Source organism: Choristoneura fumiferana, chromosome 3 (genome assembly GCF_025370935.1).
Source record: "Choristoneura fumiferana chromosome 3, NRCan_CFum_1, whole genome shotgun sequence".
Lineage (NCBI taxonomy): Eukaryota > Metazoa > Arthropoda > Insecta > Lepidoptera > Tortricidae > Choristoneura > Choristoneura fumiferana.
The window spans coordinates 22310942-22334017 of record NC_133474.1 but is presented as its reverse complement, the minus strand read 5'-3'; the positions used below and the strand labels follow the sequence as shown (position 1 = coordinate 22334017).

The following is a 23076-nucleotide window of genomic DNA, read 5'->3' as shown; positions in this document are numbered from 1 at the left end:
CAACAATTAATACCTAAACATACCAATCAAATAAATAATGGCAAACTCTACATCTGACAAGCAGACGTGTCAGCGCAATTTGCTATAAGTCTTGTCATAATCATAAATAAAGGTGGTATTGGACTGACAGAAGCGCCGTGCAGTGAGTCTGTTCAATTTTTAGGTTATATTCCCATTAAAACAATAATCCTTCTTAATTAATTACCTGGTGGTGGTTTATTTAGTTTATAATACTAGTCTAATTTAATAACACACCTGTCCGGTTGGCCAAGGGCCAAAGATATGGAGGGGAACGAGGAGCCCCCGGATCCGGGCGGTGGCAGTTCCACAAATACAATGGAGTTGGACACGCAAAACAGCAACACACGAAAACGTAGCCTTAGTTTGTTGGAACTATCATCGTCCGAACCTAAAGGTAAAAAGGTGATGCAGGGTACCGACGTCGATAACGCTTCTGCAGCAACCATCTATAAACACCCTGATTTAGACGCGAATTCACGCAAATATGGCAGTGAAGATAGTGGCCCATTTATAGTTCATATCTCACGAGACGCGGAATCTAGTAACTCGGGCATTTCACTGCAACCTATAAAGGTTGGTCTCGCCTTTGCCAAAGCCAACATTCAAAACATCAAAAAGGATGGTATAAAGTCCGTTGGCAGAAACCGAGTCTCGGTGGAGTTTAAGACCGCCCAGGATGCTAATAACATTTTAGAGAACCCCTTTTTATCACGTCATAAATTTGTAGCCAACATTCCAACGTATAATGTTTCTCGTATGGGTTTGATCCGAGGTGTACCAGTTGACTGGTCAATGGAAGAATTTGTGGACGCTACCGACCTCAAAGACGGACATGGTAAAATTCTTAAAGCCCGGCGCCTCCAACGTAAGGTAACCAATGAGGGAGGACCTCCATCCTGGGTACCCACTCAAACTGTCGTAGTGACTTTCGAAGGTCAAAAACTCCCAGATAGAATCTTCGCTTTTTATACGTCGCTGAAGGTCGATGTGTACGTGCTCCCGACAATCCAATGTCATAAATGTCTGAGATTTGGTCATATCCAGGCCCAGTGCCGATCTGATGCCCGCTGTTTTAAGTGTGCCCAAAAACACCCCGGCGAAGGTTGCAACGTCGCTGCTGAGCAAGTGACTTGCTTCTACTGTTCAGGTCATCATTTTGCCACAGATCAACGGTGTCCTGAATATTGTAGACAAAAATCGATTAAATTAGCAATGTCGGAGCACAGTATCTCGTACCAAGAAGCCTCATCTCGCTTCCCGGCCGTACGTCGCCCTTACGCCGACGTAGCCAAGATTCTATTTGAGCCAGTTTCCAGTCCCTCTTGGCAGTCTCCCTCTCCTGGTCGCCCTTCCTTACCTCCTCAATCGCCTCCCTTGGTTTCATACCGAAAGACGGTCACTCGCAAAATTAGACCAAGGACACCCCTGTCTCCCGGCTATGACCGGCAAGCCCATAAAGACATTGTTTCGACCCCTCAATCCCAGTTCCCAAATGGGTACGCCTTATCGTCACGGCGGACGTCAAATGAGACACCCAATGACGATCTTATGGAGCTGTTATTTAAACTTCTCACCAATATAATCGCCAAATGGAGCGATTGTTTACCGCCCGACGTTGCCCCCTTGATGGTTTCGCTTGCTGAGAGATTGTCCTTCTCCAATGGCCCTCCAGGCCAATTTTCTTCAATGGAATAGCCGTAGTATTTCCCCTAAAAAACCAGATTTAATCAATATCATTAACGAGCACTCCATCACAGTAGCGGCCATCTCGGAGACTTGGTTGAGACCGGGCTCCCGCTTTAGGATTCCGGGCTTCTCATGCCTCCGGGAGGACCGTGATGATGGGCGTGCTGGTTGTGCGCTGCTGATTAAAGGAGGTTACTCTTTCTCCCAAATCCCTCTCCCTCCTCATTCTCATGAAATTAACGCTGTTGCGGCTAAAGTCATGGGAATTAATTTCATATCAATTTATATCCCGCATCCAAATATCAACTTAATACCTGATCTTTCCACCATCCTGTTCTCGGTCCCTCCCCCTCTCCTCATTATGGGCGATTTTAACAGTCACAGCACCTCCTGGGGTTCATCGCATTCCGACATATTCTCATCTTTCCTCGTGGACCTGTTTGATGACATTAACGTCGTAATCATCAACGACGGCTCTCCCACTCACCGGGTTTACCCCGGACAAAACCCCAACTCAGTTCTGGATTTGTCTGCTTGCTCTCCCAACCTTTCGTCTTTATTATCCTATCGGGTGCTGACACAGTCATTCGGTAGTGATCACTTTCCCATTATCATCTCCCAGCCATCCTCTGTCCTTCCTTCACCCGCTCCCGAACCCCTCCTTAAATATAGGTTGGACAAGGCGGATTGGCCAAACTTCTCAGTTTTCGTTGAAAAAAAATTAAAAGAGGTAGATCCCAACCTCTCAAACCCCTTAGAACAATACCACCACTTCCAATCCGCACTGATAGAGGCAGCCGATAAGTTCATCCCGAGGAAAAAAACACGCTGTAACAAAGTCCCTTCACCTCCCTGGTGGGATGCAGAATGCACAGCGGCAATCAAAGAAAGAGACAACGCCGAACGTAATTTTAATGTTTCCGGCCTTTCCGAAGATTTTATTGTTTACCAAAGAACCGCTGCTCGCACCAAGCGCCTCCTAAGTAAAGCTAAAAAGAAAGGATGGAAGGGATTTTGCGAAAGCCTTAACCCCAGAACCCCGCCATCCCTGGTCTGGAAAAACATCAAAAGATTCAGAGGCTCTTTCCAGTCCGATTGTTCAGCCCCTCATAATCCTCCCTCCTGGTTGGAAGAGTTTGCAGACAAATTGGCTCCTTCATCTGTACCAGAAAAATCCTGCATAGATCCACCCCTTCCTTCTGCAGAAATAGGTCCTCTCGACAAACCTTTCACTTTTTCTGAACTCGAGTTGGCACTTGATGGACTCCGTAACAGTTCCCCCGGAGAAGATGGCATCCCATATATCTTTATCCGGAAACTTAACCGGTTCTCAAAGGAACACCTACTAAATCTGTTCAATCTCCTCTTTGTGTCTGGTGAAATCCCTGAGACATGGATGACCCAAATCGTAATTCCTATCCTTAAGTCAGGCAAGAGCCCTCAGGAAGCTAACTCCTATCGCCCAATTGCTCTTTCTGCGACCATTTGTAAAATATTTGAACATCTAATTAAGAATAGATTGGAGTGGTTCGTGGAAAAAAATAATTTACTCTCAAATTCCCAGTTCGGATTTCGTAAAGGAAAAAGCACAATGGACAACTTATGCATCTTGACCTCGGACATAAGATTGGCTCTTTCCAAAAAACAACATCTTGTGGGTTGCTTCCTGGACGTCTCTGCCGCGTACGACAATGTCCTTCTCCCGGTGCTCAGAGCAAAAATGCTTCAGCTGAGCATTCCTGCGAGGATAGTACATTTTGTCTGTAAGTTGTTCATGGGTCGTACCATTAAAATCCGATCTGGCAACAGTTTCCATCCTCCCCTCACCTTATGGCAGGGACTCCCTCAGGGCTCGGTGCTCTCCCCTCTTCTCTATAATTTATATACATATGATATTGAACAATCTGTCTCCCCCTTCTGTAGTATACTTCAGTATGCGGACGACTTGGTGCTCTATACCAGCTCTCAGTCAACTGAGGCTGCATCCTCAGATCTCAATGAAGCGCTCAGTTACCTCAAGGTTTGGCTAGATGATCATGGCCTGACTTTATCACCATCCAAAAGCTGTATAGTAACTTTTACACGTAGCAGATCCATTCCTAACATGGATATTCGTTATGATAATGAGGTCATCCCCTGCTTGGACTCTGTGAAATTCCTCGGAGTCTTCCTGGATTCAAGGATGACTGGCGTACCGCATTTGGAGTATGTGACTGGCAAATGCGAAAAGGGTATTAATGTTCTTCGGGCTCTCTCTGGGGTCTGGTGGGGCGCCCATCCATACTGCCAAAAGCTCGTGTACAATGCAGTAATACGCAGCCAGATTGACTATGGCTCGTCCGTGATAGAACCCTGCAACAAAAACGCACTTAAAAAGTGGGACCTGATCCAAGCAAAATGTCTACGTATTACTTTAGGCGCAATGAAATCCTCACCAAAAAACGCTATGCAGGTTGAATGCTTGGATCCCCCCCTCTCCCTCCGTAGGCAATACTTAGCTGACCGTTTCATTTTCAAAGCATGCTCCATCTCCAACCATCCCCTTCTACCTCGACTAGAGGCGCTTTCCCAGGAAATATCTGCAAACGCATATTGGACTCGTAAGGAAAAACCGAGATATATTGCTTCATTTTCCAAAGTAAAAAACCTTCCTTTCCCTTTATTTACTACCCACACAAACCCCATTTTTGAGGTCGACTATGAGTCTTTAACCTATTCCCCCAATGTTATCCTTGATTTTGGCATTGACAAGGATAGCCCAGCAGCCAATATTAAATTCAATAAAAAATTGGAAGAATGGCAGGATTGGCTTCCCATTTTTACAGATTCCTCCAAGATGGACCCCAATGGGTACGTAGGAGCAGCAGTATGGATTCCCAAATTCCAAATTGTCCTGACTCAGAAAGGCCCAACTCAAACATCTGTTTTCACTGGGGAATCCATAGCTATTTTAGAGGCTATTCAATTTTCGAAATCACATAACATCCCAAAAGTCATAATTTTTTCCGATGCCAAAAGCTGCCTACAAGCAATAGTTGCTAATCATTTTAAAATGAAAACCAAGTTTCCTATTATTTTGAAAATTAAAGAGTCCCTATATCGATGCAAATTACAAGGACTAGAAGTTACACTGGCATGGATCCCGGGCCATTGCGGCATAATAGGTAACGAAAGAGCGGACACATGGGCAAAAGATGCCATCGAAATCGGTTCCCAGGATCATAACAACATCTTACCATCAGACCTAATGATGTCCGCTCGAACCGACTTGAGAAAGTCCTGGCAGTCTATGTGGGACCTCTCCAGACTTCAGAAAGGGCGACACTATGGAAACATCCAACCGATTATTCCCCGAAAACCCTGGTTTTTCCGTTTTCGCTCTGCTAATAAATGGGTCACTTCTACCATTTGCCGTCTCCGTTTGGGTCATGTTTGCACTCCGGTGTTCCTGTCAAAAATCAGGGTGCGGGATAGCTCTCTGTGCGAATGCGGTCTTGATGAGGGTACTCTGGACCACATTTTTTTCAATTGCGGTAGACTCAGATACTCTTTGTATGACGCGCTGCCTAAAGATTCTCCGCGACCTATCAATTTTGCGACTCTTCTTTCTCTATTAGACCCCCCCCTGACAAAAATTTTAATTAAATTTATACAATGCCACAACATCAAGTTGTAAGTAGTAATCGCAGCATGCTATTTATTATGTTTCCTTTTTACTTTTTCCCTTTATGTTAGCATGCTTAACACGCCAGCCATTTCCCTGATTTAAAAATAATAATAATTGTAACCGTCTTTGTTGTCTGTGTGCCGTCCATAACATTATGTTATTTGTTTTAGGTTCCCGTCTGATCCTCCCCCAAAAATCAAAATTTTCATAAACCGAACAGTCTCCTCATGTGTGTAATGTCTCTACGTCGACATTGGCAAAATACGTCTTGCTAAAACGGCAAGAGTGAAAGCCATAAAAAAAAAAAAAAAAAAAAAAAAAAAAAAAGGTGCATACCAAAAAGTGGTCTAATCGATTCGTGCTGTCATCGTCATACCACCATTACCTCTCATATTTCGTTTTCTAAATTTTTCTACCGTACAACGGAAAACTACTAGACATGGCGAAATAATTGTCCTCCGATGGACAGAACCATATTTTTTTTAAAGAACAACAACAAATGGTCTATCGATTTTTGAATAAATTATTATTAACATGAACACACGATATATTATTGTATTTATTCAATTAAACGATTATAACTTTATTAGACCATTAATTTATTACTTTTTTCTTTAATTAATTAATTAAGTTCACCGTTATTATTTTATTATTACGGAGAATATTTTTATTATTAATTTTATTATTATACAATTATTGTTTTTAATCTGTGTACTTGATAAGTTGCGAGACTAATCGCCACACACCCCTTCCAGAGACCGTCCTACGGGCGATAATAATTAGGAAAGCGTACTTCTCGTCCTGAGCGAGTACGTTTTGTGAGGTTTTTATTCTCGGCAGGACTGGATTTGCTCTCTTGAGTAATCTGAGGTGCCGGGGTGGTTCTTACATTATTATTCATGTCGTCCAATATATAGGCTGGTTAATGCGGTCTATGGATACTGTGACGACCTTTCCATTAAAACGGATTTTAAAACTCTTGTCACCTCTTTCTATAACCTCGTGGGGACCGGTGTACGCTGGTTGCAGAGGTGGATGGCAAGTATTATCGCGAAGAAACACGTGACTTGTCGTTTTTAGATCTTTGAATATAAAGAATGATCTCCTATTGGAATGTCGCGAGGCTGGTATAGGGGACAGGTTATGAGCGAACTTACGAAGGCGCGCGATGTAGTCTGTGACGTCTATGGTGTCATCAGCTCCCGACTTCGCTTCTATAAACTCTCCAGGTACTCTCAGTGGCTCCCCATATACCAATTCAGCAGTCGAGGCATTCAGATCAGCCTTGTACGCACTGCGTATCCCGAGCAGCACTAGCGGTAGGGATTCCACCCAGTTACTGTTTCCGTGACAAGTAATGGCGGTCTTCAACTGCCTATGAAATCGCTCGACGAGTCCATTACAGGCTGGGTGGTACGCCGTAGTGCGACGATGCTGGAACCCAGCCAACTCCGACAAGTGTTTAAAGAGAGCGCTCTCAAATTGTCTGCCTCGGTCTGTCACAATGTCATTAGGGCAGCCGAATCTAGAAATCCATCCCTGAAGCAAGGCTTTAGCCACCGTTTCAGCTGTTATATCCGCCAATGGGATCACCTCAGGCCATCGTGTGAAGCGGTCGATTACGGTGAGGCAATATTTAAATCCCTGAGACAGTGGCATAGGGCCTACGAGGTCAATATGTATAAACATAAACCGTGAACCGGGGGAGTCTATAAGTGCCAATAGGTGCTGACACATGGCGGTTTATCTTAGCCTGCTGACAGGGCAAGCAGGTCCGCGACCACTCACGGCAGTCTTTTTTCATTCCCGGCCACACAAAACGGTCTGTTATCATTTTAATGGATGCGTTGGCGCCTGGGTGACTAAGACAGTGCAAGCTTAGGAACACCTTTCGACGAAGATCCTTGGTGACATATGGTCTCGGTATTCTGGTAGTTTCGTCACAGTACAGTTCAGCGTGTGATCCTGGCAGTTTGATTTTGGCTAGGCGTAGGGACGTACCGCTTTCTAACAGCTGCTTGAGCTCGGGGTCGGAGAGTTGTGCTTGCGCTAACTCCTTCATGTCGACGGGCTGAGTGATCTCTTCAACGCGAGATAAAGTGTCAGCTACGACGTTGTTCTTCCCTGAGATTTGCCTTATATCAGTTGTAAACTGCGAGATATAATCGAGATGCCTGAACTGTCTAGGAGAACAATTTTCTTTGCGCGAGTGGAATGCGAAGCATAACGGCTTATGGTCCGTGTAAATGGTGAAAACTCGCGCCTCGACCATATGTCTGAAATACCTGATGGCTTCGTATATAGCAAGCAGTTCTCGGTCATATGCAGAGTATTTCCTTTGAGCTGGACTTAACTTTCGTGAAAAGAAAGCGAGGGGTTGCCAAATGTCATCTACGTACTGCTGCAGTGCTGCGCCTAGGGCAGAATCTGATGCGTCAGTAACGATGGCGAGCTTAGCCTGGCTGTCAGGGTGCGCTAACAGCGCGGCCTGGCATAAACTTTCTTTGCATTTGGCGAAAGCCTCATGTTCTTCTGCAGAGAAGTTCACGGGGTGAGAACCTTTGACGGAGCCCGTAAGAAGGGCATTTAAGGGTCCTTGAAACTGTGCTGCTCCGGGAATAAATCTACGGTAAAAGTTAATCATTCCCAGAAATCTTCGTAACTCTCTTACGGTCTTCGGAGCTGGGAAGTTTTTGATAGCTTCAACTTTTGCTGGAACTGGTTTCGTACCCTTCGCCGATATATGGTATCCGAGAAAAGTGACCTCGGGGACACCGAAGACACACTTTGAGGTGTTGATGATCATGCCGTAGTCGCGTAATCGGGAAAACAGTTGATGCAGGTGCTCTTCGTGAGTTTTCGCGTCTTTCGAGTAAACCAGAAAATCATCAAGGTAGGCGTAACAAAAATCGAGACCCCTTACCATCTCGTCCACGAACCGTTGAAAAGTTTGCCCTGCGTTACGGAGCCCGAAGGTCATATAAGGGAACTCGTAAAGGCCAAACGGAGTCGTGATAGCGGTCTTTGGGATGTCTTCTGGATTAACAGGAATCTGGTTATACGCCTTTGTCAAGTCGATGGTGGAAAATACTTGGCAGCCCGAAATATGGTGTGAAAAGTCATGAATGTGACGTATCGGGTACCTGTCAGGGATTGTCCTGGCATTCAACGTCCTGTAGTCACCACAAGGTCGCCAGCCGTTGTCTTTTTTAGGTGCCAGGTGCAGAGGTGACGACCAGGGTGACTCCGAAGGTCGAGCGGTGCCGTTTTTATCATCGCAGCAAATTCGTCTTCGGCGATCTTCAACTTGTCCGGGCTAGTCGTCGAGGTGAGCACGACGCAGGGGGTCCTGGGGTTGTTCGGATATGGTGGACTACGTTGTGCTTCCGAATTTGATGCACACCCGAAGGGCGAGTAATGTCGTGGTATTGTGCTAGTATGCGATGATAAGGTGTATCTCCAGATATGACTTTCACCGACGATATATTATCAGCTTGATTGGTAGGCAAAGCCACGGTGAACAAACTAGTCTTCTTGTCGATCAAACGCTGTTTCCGACAGTCAACCATTAAGTCGTAGTGCGATAAAAAATCGACTCCAATAATCGCCTTAGTTACGTCGGCAACAACAAATCGCCAAGTAAAGTCACGGCGCAAGCCTAAGTTTAAAATCAGATGTACGAAACCATACGTATGAATCGGTGAGCCGTTTGCTGCGCATAACTGGTAGCTTGTTTGATGTCGACGTTGTTTCAATGCTGACCTTGGGAAGACACATAGATCGCTGCCGGTGTCCACGAGAAACTGCGTTTTCGAAGTGAGGTCTGTGACAAATAAGCGACCAGTGCTCGGGCAATCGGCGGTCGCCATTATCGAGTGCCCGTTTAGTTTCCCGCTTTATAGTCGCAGGGTTTTACGCACTTCTTGGCATTTTCACCGAACTTTGCGTGGTACCAGCATTTGGGATACTTGCGGTAATTAGACGCAGACCTCTTGGAAGCGGATTGGTTGCGGGTATGACTCGACGCACGCGATTTTGATCGCGGCTGCCTCTGGTTGAGCTGGGTCTTGAGCGTTTTCATCTCTCTTGTTAACTCACTGACTTGCTTGATGAGAGTATTCAGCGGTGACTCAGTGGCAGCACAAGAAGTGGAGGCGACTTGAGCACTAGGCAGCACGTCATGGATGCGGTCGGCTAAATCGGCTAGAACGTCCAGCGATGCAGTAGGGTTAACCGCGATTATAGTCTGAATATTCTTCGGCAAGCGACTAGTCCAAATAGATTTAAGGAAGTCGTCGGGAACTTCAGGGCCCGCCAGATGCCGTAGGTGCCGGAGAAATTGCGAGGGTCTTCTATCTCCTAGCTCTTCGTCATTAAGGAGCTGGTGAACCTTCTTCTCTCGTGACGCCGACAGCCTCTTGATGAGCTCGTTCTTAAGCCTGACGTACTTGTCCACAGCCGGTGGTGTAATGATAATGTCCTCGACCTCAGCGGCATGTTGAGCATCGAGTTGAGCAACCACATAATAAAATTTTGTTGAATCTGCCGTTATATTGGAGATTGCGAATTGGCTTTCTATTTGTGCGAACCAAATTGCCGGTTTTTCTGGCCAGAAAGCGGGTACTCTCACACCGACACGGCATACGTCCGATGATGCAGCAAATTGTCCGACGCTCAATCCACTCGCTCCAGTAGCATTATTTTTATCTTCAGTCATGTTTTACGGGTCACCAGTGTAGTTATGTGGTGTAGTGCTTACTTGAAATGTAGTCCGCGCGGGCAAATAAATCACAAATTGTTCTTGCACTTAATTTGTAATCAGTCAGTACACGGAAGAAACAATTAGCACAGGCACAAGCAACAGTTTAGAAGGATTGGAAGAATATAGCGATAAGCGAGGCACAAGCATTTGCAGCGAACGATGCAACTCGGAAGCGTTTGTAATAGGGCATACGAACGTAGGCTCCGCGTCGTTAGTGAATATCGACTGGCGTGAGCGCCGGCCAAGCGGGCGCGCTGCGCCGGCGGTGAAACCGGTTCTCGGTGCTCGCGCATCGAACAAAAGATCAGATGTTGTAAATCTCTAATAAGAAAACTAAGTTGCACTGTCCGCTGACATACATTTTGCGTTATACAAAAATAATTATTTTAGTGATGTAAATATTGACAATGATTATTTGATTTTTACTACAATTATTATTTATTCTGACATGTATTTAAACACGTAATATTGATATAAATAACAATTGATCTAATATAATATAAGAATTATTAACCGATTATTGAGACATGATTATTTTAACTGAATTATTACACAATTATATTATAATTATTCTCCTTCAATTAATTTGATTATATTAATTATGACTATTAATGTATTACTATTTTTATTATAATTTTAATTATTACACAGTTATTATTTTATTATTACGTAATTATTGTTTAGTTTAATTATTATTATTATACAATTATTGTTTTTAATCTGTGTACTTGATAAGTTGCGAGACTAATCGCCACAAGGGTACTCTGGACCACATTTTTTTCAATTGCGTAGACTCAGATACTCTTTGTATGACGCGCTGCCTAAAGATTCTCCGCGACCTATCAATTTTGCGACTCTTCTTTCTCTATTAGACCCCCCCCTGACAAAATTTTTTATTAAATTTATACAATGCCACAACATCAAGTTGTAAGTAGTAATCGCAGCATGCTATTTATTATGTTTCCTTTTTACTTTTTCCCTTTATGTTAGCATGCTTAACACGCCAGCCATTTCCCTGATTTAAAAATAATAATAATTGTAACCGTCTTTGTTGTCTGTGTGCCGTCCATAACATTATGTTATTTGTTTTAGGTTCCCGTCTGATCCTCCCAAAATCAAAATTTTCATAAACCGAACAGTCTCCTCATGTGTGTAATGTCTCTACGTCGACATTGGCAAAAACGTCTTGCTAAAACGGCAAGAGTGAAAGCCATAAAAAAAAAAAAAAAAAAACGACTACTTTGTGCCGAGTTAGGGTCGTTAAATGTAACGACCCTAACTCGGCCTAATGAGGCCCAGTGTAGTTGCAGCAACATTATAAGTAGGTATGAATATAAGTAACAGTACCTATGGTCTATTTGTGAAACCTAGATACTAAAATGACAGTCTGAAATGTCAAATGTAAAAATAATGTGGCCAGCATAAAACGAACAGTGCTGCTCTATGATTTCGGTTTCTGATATGATTGTAAATAATCGGTAAAACGTATATTTTATGATAACAAAAATAACGATCGATAAGCCAGAGGCTACTAGAAACACAGGGAAGCTAAATGTTCCATCTTACAAACTGGCTAAAATCAAAAAGTAGTTTCTGGGAAATTGCATACGTTTTTATAATAAAATTCCATAAAATATTATAAATGAAACGGATACAAAATTCAGATCTATTGTCAAGAAGACATTTATATCTAAGGCGTATTATAAAGTTAATGATTATATCATGGACAGGGATATTTGGAAATAATTCCGTCCGCATTGGCGATCCCTTCAAATAGCGAACCTACTGTGTTAAAAATAAAGTCGTGTTAAATACTTGTGATGTAAGGTGCTTTGGGGTAATTCCACGTGGATTTTTGATGAGTTGACAGGACGTTTGTAATTTCGTTAATTACTCCGAGTTGGTACATTATATTTAAAGTCTTAGGATATTTCTGTCGTTTCCACTAATCGATCTTATATACTATATAAAAAAGTTTCTAAAATATGATCGATTTATGGAAATATTGGTAATCAAAAAACTAGTTACTTATTTTTTTTGCACAGGGGCTATTTCGGAATATAGCGGGGTTATTCTGCGTGTTATTGAAAGGTGGACTTTATTATAATTTGGCTCAAGATTCATATTTCTTTTTAGGCTTAAATTACCCCATTCATTTTTATTTTTTATTTCGTTAGTAATATCCATAGTTACAGATTTTTTCAATCTCTGTATTCCGAAATAACCCCACAAACGCAATGTGGTTCTCAAAATTTGGCGCAAAGGTTTATTAAATCTACATACATTATAGAACAAAGCTGGATTAGTTACACCATTTATAACTCGAGAACAGCTGGACAGATTATTATGATCTTTGATGTGTGGATTGTAGAGTTTGTCTCCGCCCCGAATAGCAGAATAGGGGGAGAGGAGCGAAGCCGCGGGAATATACTAGTAAGTATATAAAACAATTAGAAATGCCATGTCACTTTTATATTTTGAACTAGCTTTTACCCGCGGCTACGCTCGCGTGAACCATAAACATTTCAATGAAGCAAGCAATCAAGTAAGCATGCTAGCAAGCATTTAAGCTAGCTTGCAAGCAAGTATGCAAGCAAGCAAGCATGCAAGCAAGCAAGCATGCAAGCAAACATTTAAGCAAGCTTGCAAGTGAGCATGCTTCGCTCGCGTGAACCATAATCATTTCAAAGAAGCAAGTATGCAAGCAACTAAATAAACTTCATGCTACATCGTTTTGATAGCCGAAGTATCAGGTACGCTACCCTGTTCGACACACTGGAGATCTCTTTAATGTTGTTAGAGAAGGATCTATTAACAAGGAACCCTACGCCACCCTGTGATGTTTGATCATCCTCGCGGAAGTACAGAAGATGGCCCGAGTCTAAGATGATGGTGCCCTCTCCGTCTCTATGTATTTCACTTAACTCCTGAATATGCCACCTTATGTTCTCCAGCTCCACTTCGAACTGCGCTAGAAGAGTCCTAAAAGTCCGTCCGTTCTACGTAGCCAGGGTCAGTTTACTTAGGTAGCCTTGGATCGCCCGGGATTCTAAGCATCCTCTGCCCCACCATTACCATGAACGCTACTATGGCAAGGAATAGCGGGGCGACCGGGAACTGGGGGCCATCTCTTTGCCGTGCGCTTCATTCTGGTACGGGTTTGCCCATAATCCTCACACTGGGCATGCGAGTTAGCGATCGTAGGGCACAGTTTATTGCACCGCCGATGCTGCAGCCCATCCAGGGCCCGGGGATTTAACTGTGCCGATTTTGGCTGCGCTATGCCGCATTCAGCCAGCTGCCAGAGCCCAGTCTGTTAGACGGCAGGGTGCACCACGATCAGGTAAGGTTGGCTTGGAGTCCATAGATGGAGGTTGGCCCCCTTACACCACAAATAAAAAAATGTAAATCTTGAAAAGTTGAAAGTTTGAATACCTCAGACAATTACCATACTAAAGTAAGCTGGGGTTATTTCGGGAATCACTTCACTGGAATAACCCCTAAAGGGGTAATTCGGGAAAAATTTTTAAACTATAGCTAGGCCTTTTAGACTGACACAGTCATTCGCAAAAAACGATTATTTGTCATAAAATTAATAGTTCAATCTTGTAACTTATCAGGTTCTAGAGTTAGCGGTGTTGGGGTTATTTCGTATTTAATTTTTTGGCACGAAAATGCACTCGACCCAAAAAAATATATATTGCACGTCCAACCGATGTCAGCGCCTCGCATCATCTGGAGAGACGCGAGGAGCGGTAAATGGGGCGTCCATTTAAGTGTTGCCAGTGGTTAAACATCAACACGTTTAGGAGAAATTTTAAATAAATGGAATAACCCCGTTTACAGAATTACCCCAAAGCACCTTATAGATATCATTTAATAATATTGTAAATCTGTTTAAAAAAATATACCTCGTTGAGTTTCTTGCCAGATTCTTCTCAACAGAGGTTTTTCCGAACCGGTGGTAAGTAGATTTTTTTTGACATTCATAAGTGCTTGTTTTAACCTAAATTGAATAAATAATTTTTTTGACTTTGACTTTGACTTTTAAGCATGCAATATTTTACTTTCTATTTTGAAAATATAAATGCACTTTTACAATAATGTGATAAAATCTAAGCACAGGTAAAAATACAGTGTTTATCACTTAGTGCCAACGTAAAAAATCATAACACAGAGGGGCTACTACAAAACTGGAAAAACTAAGTTCGTATCGCACAGTCTCTTTCACTCGCGTATTAAATGAGATAAGCGACAGCGGGATGGCAACATACGAAGTTCGACTTTTGCATTTCGTAGTATAGAGCCACAGGGCTACTACAAAACTCAAAATTCGTGTTGTGCGTTGTGCGGTCCCTCTGACACTTACATTATTTAATATGAGAGCGAGAGGGGCCGCACGATATGAACTTCGAGTTTCGAGTTTCGTAGTAGCCCTAGATATCACACAACGTCATTCATGTTTTTCTTTTCGTATTCGACCGACAACAAACCGACATTCGTTACTTTACTCGTATTGTGATCGGATGTATGTGTTCAGTGCGTTTTCTCGTGTTATAGAATTTGTGTTTTTATGGTAAGTATTAGTGGGATCGTACTTAGAATAAAAGTGGAACTTAAATATCAACATCTATAAAAAGTAGAAATATCTCCAAAACGGTCGCATTTTTATTAGACCCATTTTACCTTTTCTAGAATGTCTTAAGTACCCTACATCTTAGTACGTCACGGATCCGTTCATATCTTAATATTTTATACATATAACATAGGTACCTACAAAATCTTTCGGTGATAACCGGTTGCGGCACATCACTATTTATGAGACGCAAAAAACAGGTAACACATGAAACGTCATTTTAGTATCTCGGATTAAAAAACAGACCATACTATACCCAACTTTATCGTATCCACTTAAAGTTGTTATTTCCGAGTAGGCTAAACTACAAATAGTTTATTGTGTGTATATAAGGTAGGTAAAAGTTCGAAACTGAATAGATTTTGATTTAATATTTTAAACTTCGGCCAGAGTTGCGTTTATAAAGAACGAAGTCAAATTTATGTGGACATCGTCAAAAAAATAAGTGAAAAATAAAAGTAAATAAATAAGACGTATTTAGTTTCTAAAATATTAAATTCATATATTCGTACCCTCAGAGGGAGCAGACAAATATATTGTGGAAGCAAGTTTTATAAAATTATGTGTAGAAAATTGGGCAAGTCTTTGCATTTAATATCAGCATGAAGCCAATTTGCTTTTATAACGTAATTCTGCATGTAATAAAGAAAATTTGTATAAACTGTGGATAATAATAATCTCTCTCGTACCAAGCTAGCTCCCGGACTTTAGTGTAGCTTGGAGGCATGAATACTTTACAAATATTTTTTGTTCAAAATATATTTTTCATGCAATCTTTTTTTTTGGCTCTAATTTTTTATATTTTTTTCATAGCTGGATCTTTTATCGACCCAGACACTACGCATAGCTGCTGGTCTCCGGCTGGGAGTTGGGATCTGCGCAAGTCACAACTGTGTTTCTTTTGGGGCTCTAGTGGACCGTCTTCGGCCACCATGGCCTCTCCTGCTCCTCGGGCGCCGGCCGCCTGTCCCGCCACGCCGCTCTCAACGACATTCTCAGAAGGGCGCTCGCTAGTGCCAAGCCAACGTTCCCGCTGCTCTGGAGCCCCAGATTGTACGAAGCGATGGCAAGCGCCCTGACGGAATGTCGTTGATACCCTGAAAGACTGGCCGTGCGCTGGTGTGGGGCGCTACCTGTACAGACACCCTGACGGCGTCCTACCTACCAGCAACTACCAAACGTGCGGGGGCGGCGGCAGACGGGAACGCCTCAAGGTCACAAAATATGTGCTTGTTGCATGCGCTCTGGCTCCATATTGACTCTCATAAAATTCTCATTCCTATTTTTTATTTTACTACTTACCGATTTGTGTTCATAATAATAACTCTTCATAATTTTTTTCCTCATACTTTTTTTGTTCATGAATTTTTATTAAGTACTAAAATCGGAACTCATAACAGACAGTGTTCATATTTTTTTTTTTACTCATAATTTCATTACTAAGAACATACCTCAACTCATAATGTGGTTTTTTCAGATAATTTTCCTTCATAACAGACAAATATCATAATTTTCTTATTAATAATGGCATAATTAAGAAAACATTTGAACTCATAATATTGTTTTTCATAACGGTAACTACCTATTCAAAATAAGATTTACTGATATCGTCAATTATTTATAAGTATTATGAGCTTTGCGGTGAAGGAAAACATCGTGAGGAAACCTGCACAAACCTGCGAAGCAATTCAATGGTGCGTGTGAAGTTCCCGATCTGCACTGGGCCCGCGTGGGAACTATGGCCCAAGCCCTCTTGTTCTGAGAGGAGGCCTGTGCCCAGCAGTGGGACGTATATAGGCTGGGATGATGATTATAAGTTAGTTCGCCGAACACTTATGATTAAGAAATATATTAAAACAAAGTTATGAATGACTAGCTTTTACCCGTGGCTTCGCACGCGTAAACTATTCGGTCTGGTAGTTGCAATTGAAATTTTCGGGATTTTACAAAATTCCCCTGGAAATTTCCAAAATTTATATCGTGGTCTTCATTGCGGTTGTGTTGTGAATAACTGTACAAAATTCAAGACTAAACCCAGTGCTGAAATTTCAAAAATTTTCCCTATCAAAATTCAAATTCAAATCATTTATTCAGTAAATAGGCCGCAATGGGTGCTTTTACATGTCATTTTTTAAACTACCAGCGCTTTCGGAAAGACCATCATTGCCAAGAAGAATGCGCCGCAAGAAACTTGGCAGAAAGTCATTTTTTCAAAATAAAATAATTACAAATAAAATACTTAAAAAGTACAGTATACAATTAAAGAAAAATTACAAAATAATAATAATAAAACAGGGATTCATGGGGTCCCTTAGTTACAAAACTATCCCGTGGGAATATCGGGATAAAAAGTAGCTTATGTGTTATTACAGAGGTCCAGCTACCTACATACCAAATTTCATGGCTCTAAGCCCAGTGGTTGTTATTTTGAGATTTTATCCCTAGGTATCCCGTGGGAATATCGGGTCAAAAAGTCACTTATGTGTTATTCCAAACGTCCAGCTACCTACATACCAAATTTCATGACCCTAAGCCCAGCGGTTATTATTTCGAGATTTTATCCCTATCCCGTGGGAATATCGGGATAATAAGTATCCTATGTGTTATTCCAGACGTCCAACTACCTGCATACCAAATTTCATGACTCTACGCCCAGCGGTTGCTATTTCGAGATTTTATCCCTATATCGTGGGAATATCGGGATAAAGAGTATCCTATGTTTTAATCCAGATTATAAACTAACTTTTCGCCAAGTTTCATCCAAATCCGTCCAGCCGTTTCAGCGTGAAGAAGTAACAAACATACTCACTCACAAACTTTCACATTTATAATATTAGTAGGAGTAGGATTAGTAGGATTAGGAGTTTCGAGTTCGTATAGTATAAGAAAATATATGAAAACCAATATTAGTATGAGCAAGGTGTAGTGATATTATGAATTCTGATGGTTATGACTTTCGATCGTTAGTATTAAAAAAATATATGAAGAGTGATCATTATAATGTAAAATGGTATGAGAAACATTTTCGGACTTCCGATAATAGGACTAAAAAAGTTATGTGAAAAAATGCGCACCCCGTTTTTCGTCCTCGAAGTGCCCAGAGGGCCTACTCCGAAATTCAAAAATCGAAGTTCGTATCGTACCGTCCCTCTCACTCTGGTATTAAATAGTATAAGTGCCAGAGGGACGAAACGACACGAACTTCGATTTTCGAACTTCGGAGTAGATCCACTGAGTTGCTTCGAGCTTTGTTCTCTTTTGCTCGAGTAAGAGGCATTACCGTGCCCACATTACCATAATATGTTTGCGTCATAAAGTTCCTAGTTCACGATCAAGTTTTTTCGTGATAAAGTCTATTCGTGATATAGTTTTCGTGATAAAGATTTTTCGTGATAAAGTCTATTCGTGATATAGTTTTCGTGATAAAGATTTTTCGTGATAAGTCATTCGTGAAAAAGTTTTCGTGAAAAAGTTTTTCGTGTTTAAGTACTGACACGAAAATCTACTATATAAACTTACATCTGACCATGATGATATTGATGATCTTGATTTGTATTTATGTGGCTAGTCGCGCGCGCTGTCTAAAAATATAGAAGTTTGTGCTGTTGACCGCATAACCAACTGAAACCTATTTGCGCAGTTACTTACGCTCCACCTACCACATGTACCTATCCCTCGTTTTACAATCATATTAAACATGGAACTCGTCGTATTGGAGCGGTGTAGGTGCACAAGCGTACTTACTTGACCATAATTACGAGTAGTCACTTCTTAAACACCTGCTAGGGCATTTCTATCATAAGACCTTATGGTAGATATAATACTGCGTTGCAGGCTAATTTTGTCCGCTTTATATTACAAAAATTAAATTCGTTGCTAAAGTGAATCGCTCTAGTAAGCTAAACTTTGAAAAAAATCCCCGCACGATCGAAGAAATTTTGGCAAGTGTCCAAATTACTAAGCGAAAAGTTGAATACTGGCTTATAACTTCCTTCAGAAGCAGGACCATTATTGTTGCAAGGCTCAGGTAATTTGATCTTATTATGATAAAAGTTACTAAGTGCTGTGAGCGACTTAGTTACGTTACGTCTTTAATACTCGTAGCCACGGACGTAAAGTGAAGGATACCGCAAATTGAACTAGGCCGTCGAGTGCAGAGATAGCTGAAAGTACATGAGCTCCAGCAACTTTAAGTAACCCAAAGACTACAATATACATAAGGCAACTCAACAGAAAACCCCAATTACCTATGGCGAAATTGAGTAAATATGAATTATACGCGAATTTCTTCTTTAAACAGAAGGTGAATACTCAAACTCAATGCTCAATCGTTGATTCGATTAACAAAGTATTACAAGGCTTCTTAAATTTAATCTTGTATATTTTTGTTCTGTTACACTCCAAAGTAGGGAGACCTAGGAGAGTTGTGACAGACTGAAGTCTGTGTATAAGAACTTAAGATAAGAATATTTTCTTGCTTGATTGAATCAGGCGTCACTTTGCGGAGGTTCATATTTGTGGTCACGGAGGAGCAAATTAAAGACGTATAGTTCTTAAGCATTTTCTTATCTTTTATTTCAGGTTTTTTTTCCGTAGTTGAGTTTTAGTTTTTTAAACTTATTTTTTATTTAAAATATTTGACTTAATCTTTCCGCTGGGTTATTTCAACGTTACGTACAGTCACGTCTAAAAGTATGTATACACAAAAAATTTGAAAAATATGTAGCCACACATTTTCATCATAAATATGTATCTATTACTGACACCAAAAAATTGTATTCATTAAACTGTTTCAGTATTATGTAATCACAAAATGCTTCAGAAAGTTGCATACTTAAATAAATTCCATTTAAATGTATCCACCTCGTAGGCAAAATAAGTATACATGAATGGGTTCCATATACATATAACCACACCAATTGGCAAATATTTGTATACGCCGTTTGATTCATAAATATGTATCCAGACTGCAACAACAAACCTTGTCTGACTGGCATAGAATAGTAAGTTGTATATTTAACTGATTTGACAATTCACGAAAACAGTGCGGATTTGTCACTGCATACGTCTATCTCACGATTATTCTATGACGCACTTGACAGTCCTTAGATTGAATTGACTTGTAAATATTGAGTATTTCAGTTTAGGGCCATTCTCAGAAAGGTGCACTAAGCATTTTTTTGTTTTTATTTTAATTTTAATTACAATGATTAAAGATTGCAAATTATAGATGCTTCAGTGGATCTGTCCTCAGTGGATGACCCGAACAACTTGATCGCTTTGGCTTAGTCGATATTAATGACCACTCTGGACGTTTCCAAGTATTTGGTGATCTTGATGGTGTATAAAAAATTAAATATATCCATACCAAATTTCATCCAGCTCACTCCAGTCAGTTCATCCCCCATTTTCTCCCCTTAAGGGTTGCTTTTGGAGATAAAAACTAAGTACCCTATGTTCAGCCCCTTGACTGTCGAAACCAGTCGTCAGAGGTTTCGACGTGATACCGGAACAGACAGTTACTTTCAATTCATCACTCCATAGTATAAAACAAAGTCGCTTTTTTTGTCTGTACGCTTAGATCTTTCAAACTACGCAACGGATTTTGATGCGGTTTTCACAAATAAATAGTGTGATTCACGGTGTCTATGTATACCGTAACCGTGTTGTGCCGGAACGGGTCACCAGTATATAATATTATTTTAATGGAGTATGGATTCGTAGTATGTATGTCCCTGCCCGCATGCAGGTTACGAAAGAGACAAAACAGTAATTCTTCAAAACGAATCAAAATATCAAATCGTGTTTACATATTTATGAATCAAACGGCGTATACAAATATTTGCCAAATTGGTGTGGTTATATGTATATGGAACCCATTCATGTATACTTATTTTTTGCCTACGAGGTGGATACATTTAAATGGAATTTATTTAAGTATGCAACTTTCTGAAGCATTTTGTGATTACATAATACTGAAAAAGTTTAATGAATACAATTTTTTGTGTCAGTAATAGATAAATATTTTTGATACAATGTATGACTACATATTTATGCAACCTTGTTTTTGTATACATATTTTTAGACGTGACTGTACGTGGGTTATTTCATGAATTTGTGGTGCCTGTATGTGTTTTGTCCATTTAGTATATTAACATCAAATCTTATAAGGTCAAACCGAACAGACGCAAAACCAAATCTGCTGTGCTGACTGACACACCTACTAAGAATTAAATATCTGTTATAGAAGCCTATAGGAAGTCGAAGAATGTGAAAAAACGTATCTTAAGCGAAGATAATAAGAAATCTAAACAAGCTAAGAAGAAGAAGAAGAAAAGAACTGGTGATGACTCCAAATAACTATTAACAAAGTACGTGTAGGTAAGTTTACAGAAGGGAAGCGACAAGGACAAGGTGTCCGTATTGATTGCTCACTCCACGTCTTCGTCTCTGGAACACTGGCGTATGACACGCCCGAAAAGTTGTCGTACAAAGTTGATTTGCTACACGAGTATAATCTAATAAAAAAGTTGGTAGAAGCGCTCGTGATTTTTACGTCGCCGTGGGGTGAATTAGGAGTAATTGGGTAAGAAAGTGACACGATAGGTATATATATATATATTATATTTATTTATTTATTTCAAAGAAACTTACACACAACAGCCTTATTCATAAAAAAATCCTTAATTGAGGTTTGATCGGTCTGTTACTTAGCAGACTGATTAAGCTTGTTAGACGGTTGTCAAGAAGTATGATTCATAAACGCTTGCTAGCAGTCTGCTATTTGTTGAGCTGCTGATAGACGGATTGGACGCGTTATGTTGGCCATCTTAACAAATCAAAGACAAAAAATGGCAACATCAATAGTAAAAAAAAAATTGGCAGCAGTGACAGCAAATTAGCAGGAAAAAAAGCGAGGTGTTTGTTTTCCCGCCATTTCCGATCCGTATGTTTATGTTTGTAACGGTTCGGATGTGTCACACGACCGTCACTGGAATAAATTAGTAGAAAATTGTTAGTGGGCATCTATGAAGGTTTGATGGAAACTCGAAACAAAAACATGTCGACAAAGACAGTTAAATAAAAGTAATTGAGATTAGAATGTCGACGTAATTAAAGCAGGGATAATTTAGCAGTCAATTTAATGAGTAAATGTTAAATTTAATTGGAGATTAGAATTGTGTTGTTCGGGTATAATAATTATTGTAAAGAAACGCCATCTATGATCAATTAGAGGAATTAATGGAAAATAGTGAGCTAATGCCGAACTGGGTTTAGCGGCAGATTAACCTGAGAGGCTATTTAGTTAGTTTCACGTGGGAATTATAGAGGTCGCTTTTGGTAATGGAAATGTAAATTTTATCTAAAAACAAGAAATATGGTCACAAATTCATCAAAAATAGACTTGATATAGTAATAGAATCATTAGTATTAGTCTACAGTAGATCTTAGATACATTTGATGTTAATAATTATGTTAATTTAAAGAAATATCAACGAAAGCATCATGGAAACGGCAAGTTGTCGAAATTAGCTAAATAAGTTTAAGAAAACCGAAAATGCAAGCATTACGTAATCGTAGTATAGATCATTGGTTCATTATCTATTATAAATTTAAGTTTTCATTCAAAACGGAGTAGTATTAGCAGAGTAATTACACATTTAGTTAAGACGAAATTACAAGTACTCTGTCGCACTGACTTAAAGTAGGAACGTGGCGAAATTATAAGCAAATTTTGAGTAGCGTTAAATTCGACAAAGGAAACTATGAATAAACGGCGCGAATTTGGGGATACCAGTTAATAATTGTAGGCAAATTAGCTATTTTATAACGAACAATAGAAGTATGTAATTGGCTATTTATATTCAAAGAGTGTAGGGAGTAATAAGTAGAAAATTATCATTAGAAGTAAGATTATTGTTAGATAGGTTAAGGAATTAAAACGTTGAGGTAAAATTGAAGTATTTGACAAATACATATAAAATATTTATTGAAAATTATTGTTGTAGCACAATATAAAAATGAAACGTATTTACTAGAATAGTTAAGCTATGATAGTGTCAAGATAAATAGGAAATTTAGTTCAAAAATAAATTTTACGGTTAAAATTTGGCTATTTTGAGATAAGGATTTGGCAGAAGAAAAAGCGAGAGCTGGCAATGTCAACGGTGTCGACTTTGGTAAGCTTGGCGTCGTTTGGTCGCTTGGCGCGAAAATACCAGAGGTCCCGGAGAGAAGCTATAAATAGAGGTGACACAAAAAGGGCGTAAGCCAGATGGATTTAGTTTCGTAGAGTCAACATCG

General features: G+C 40.4%; 2 protein-coding genes across 2 annotated transcripts in view; one reads left to right on the top strand and one right to left on the bottom strand.

Moving 5' to 3' along the window:
- The window catches only part of rau (RA domain-containing protein rau), a 125073-nt gene that overhangs the window by 83625 nt on the left and 18372 nt on the right, over positions 1 to 23076 (top strand). The gene's annotated exons all lie outside the window — the stretch shown is intronic.
- On the bottom strand, positions 9258 to 10091 carry LOC141445696 (uncharacterized). Its single transcript, XM_074111584.1, has one exon. It carries the CDS (start codon positions 10089 to 10091, stop codon positions 9258 to 9260), a length of 834 nt encoding a protein of 277 aa, XP_073967685.1.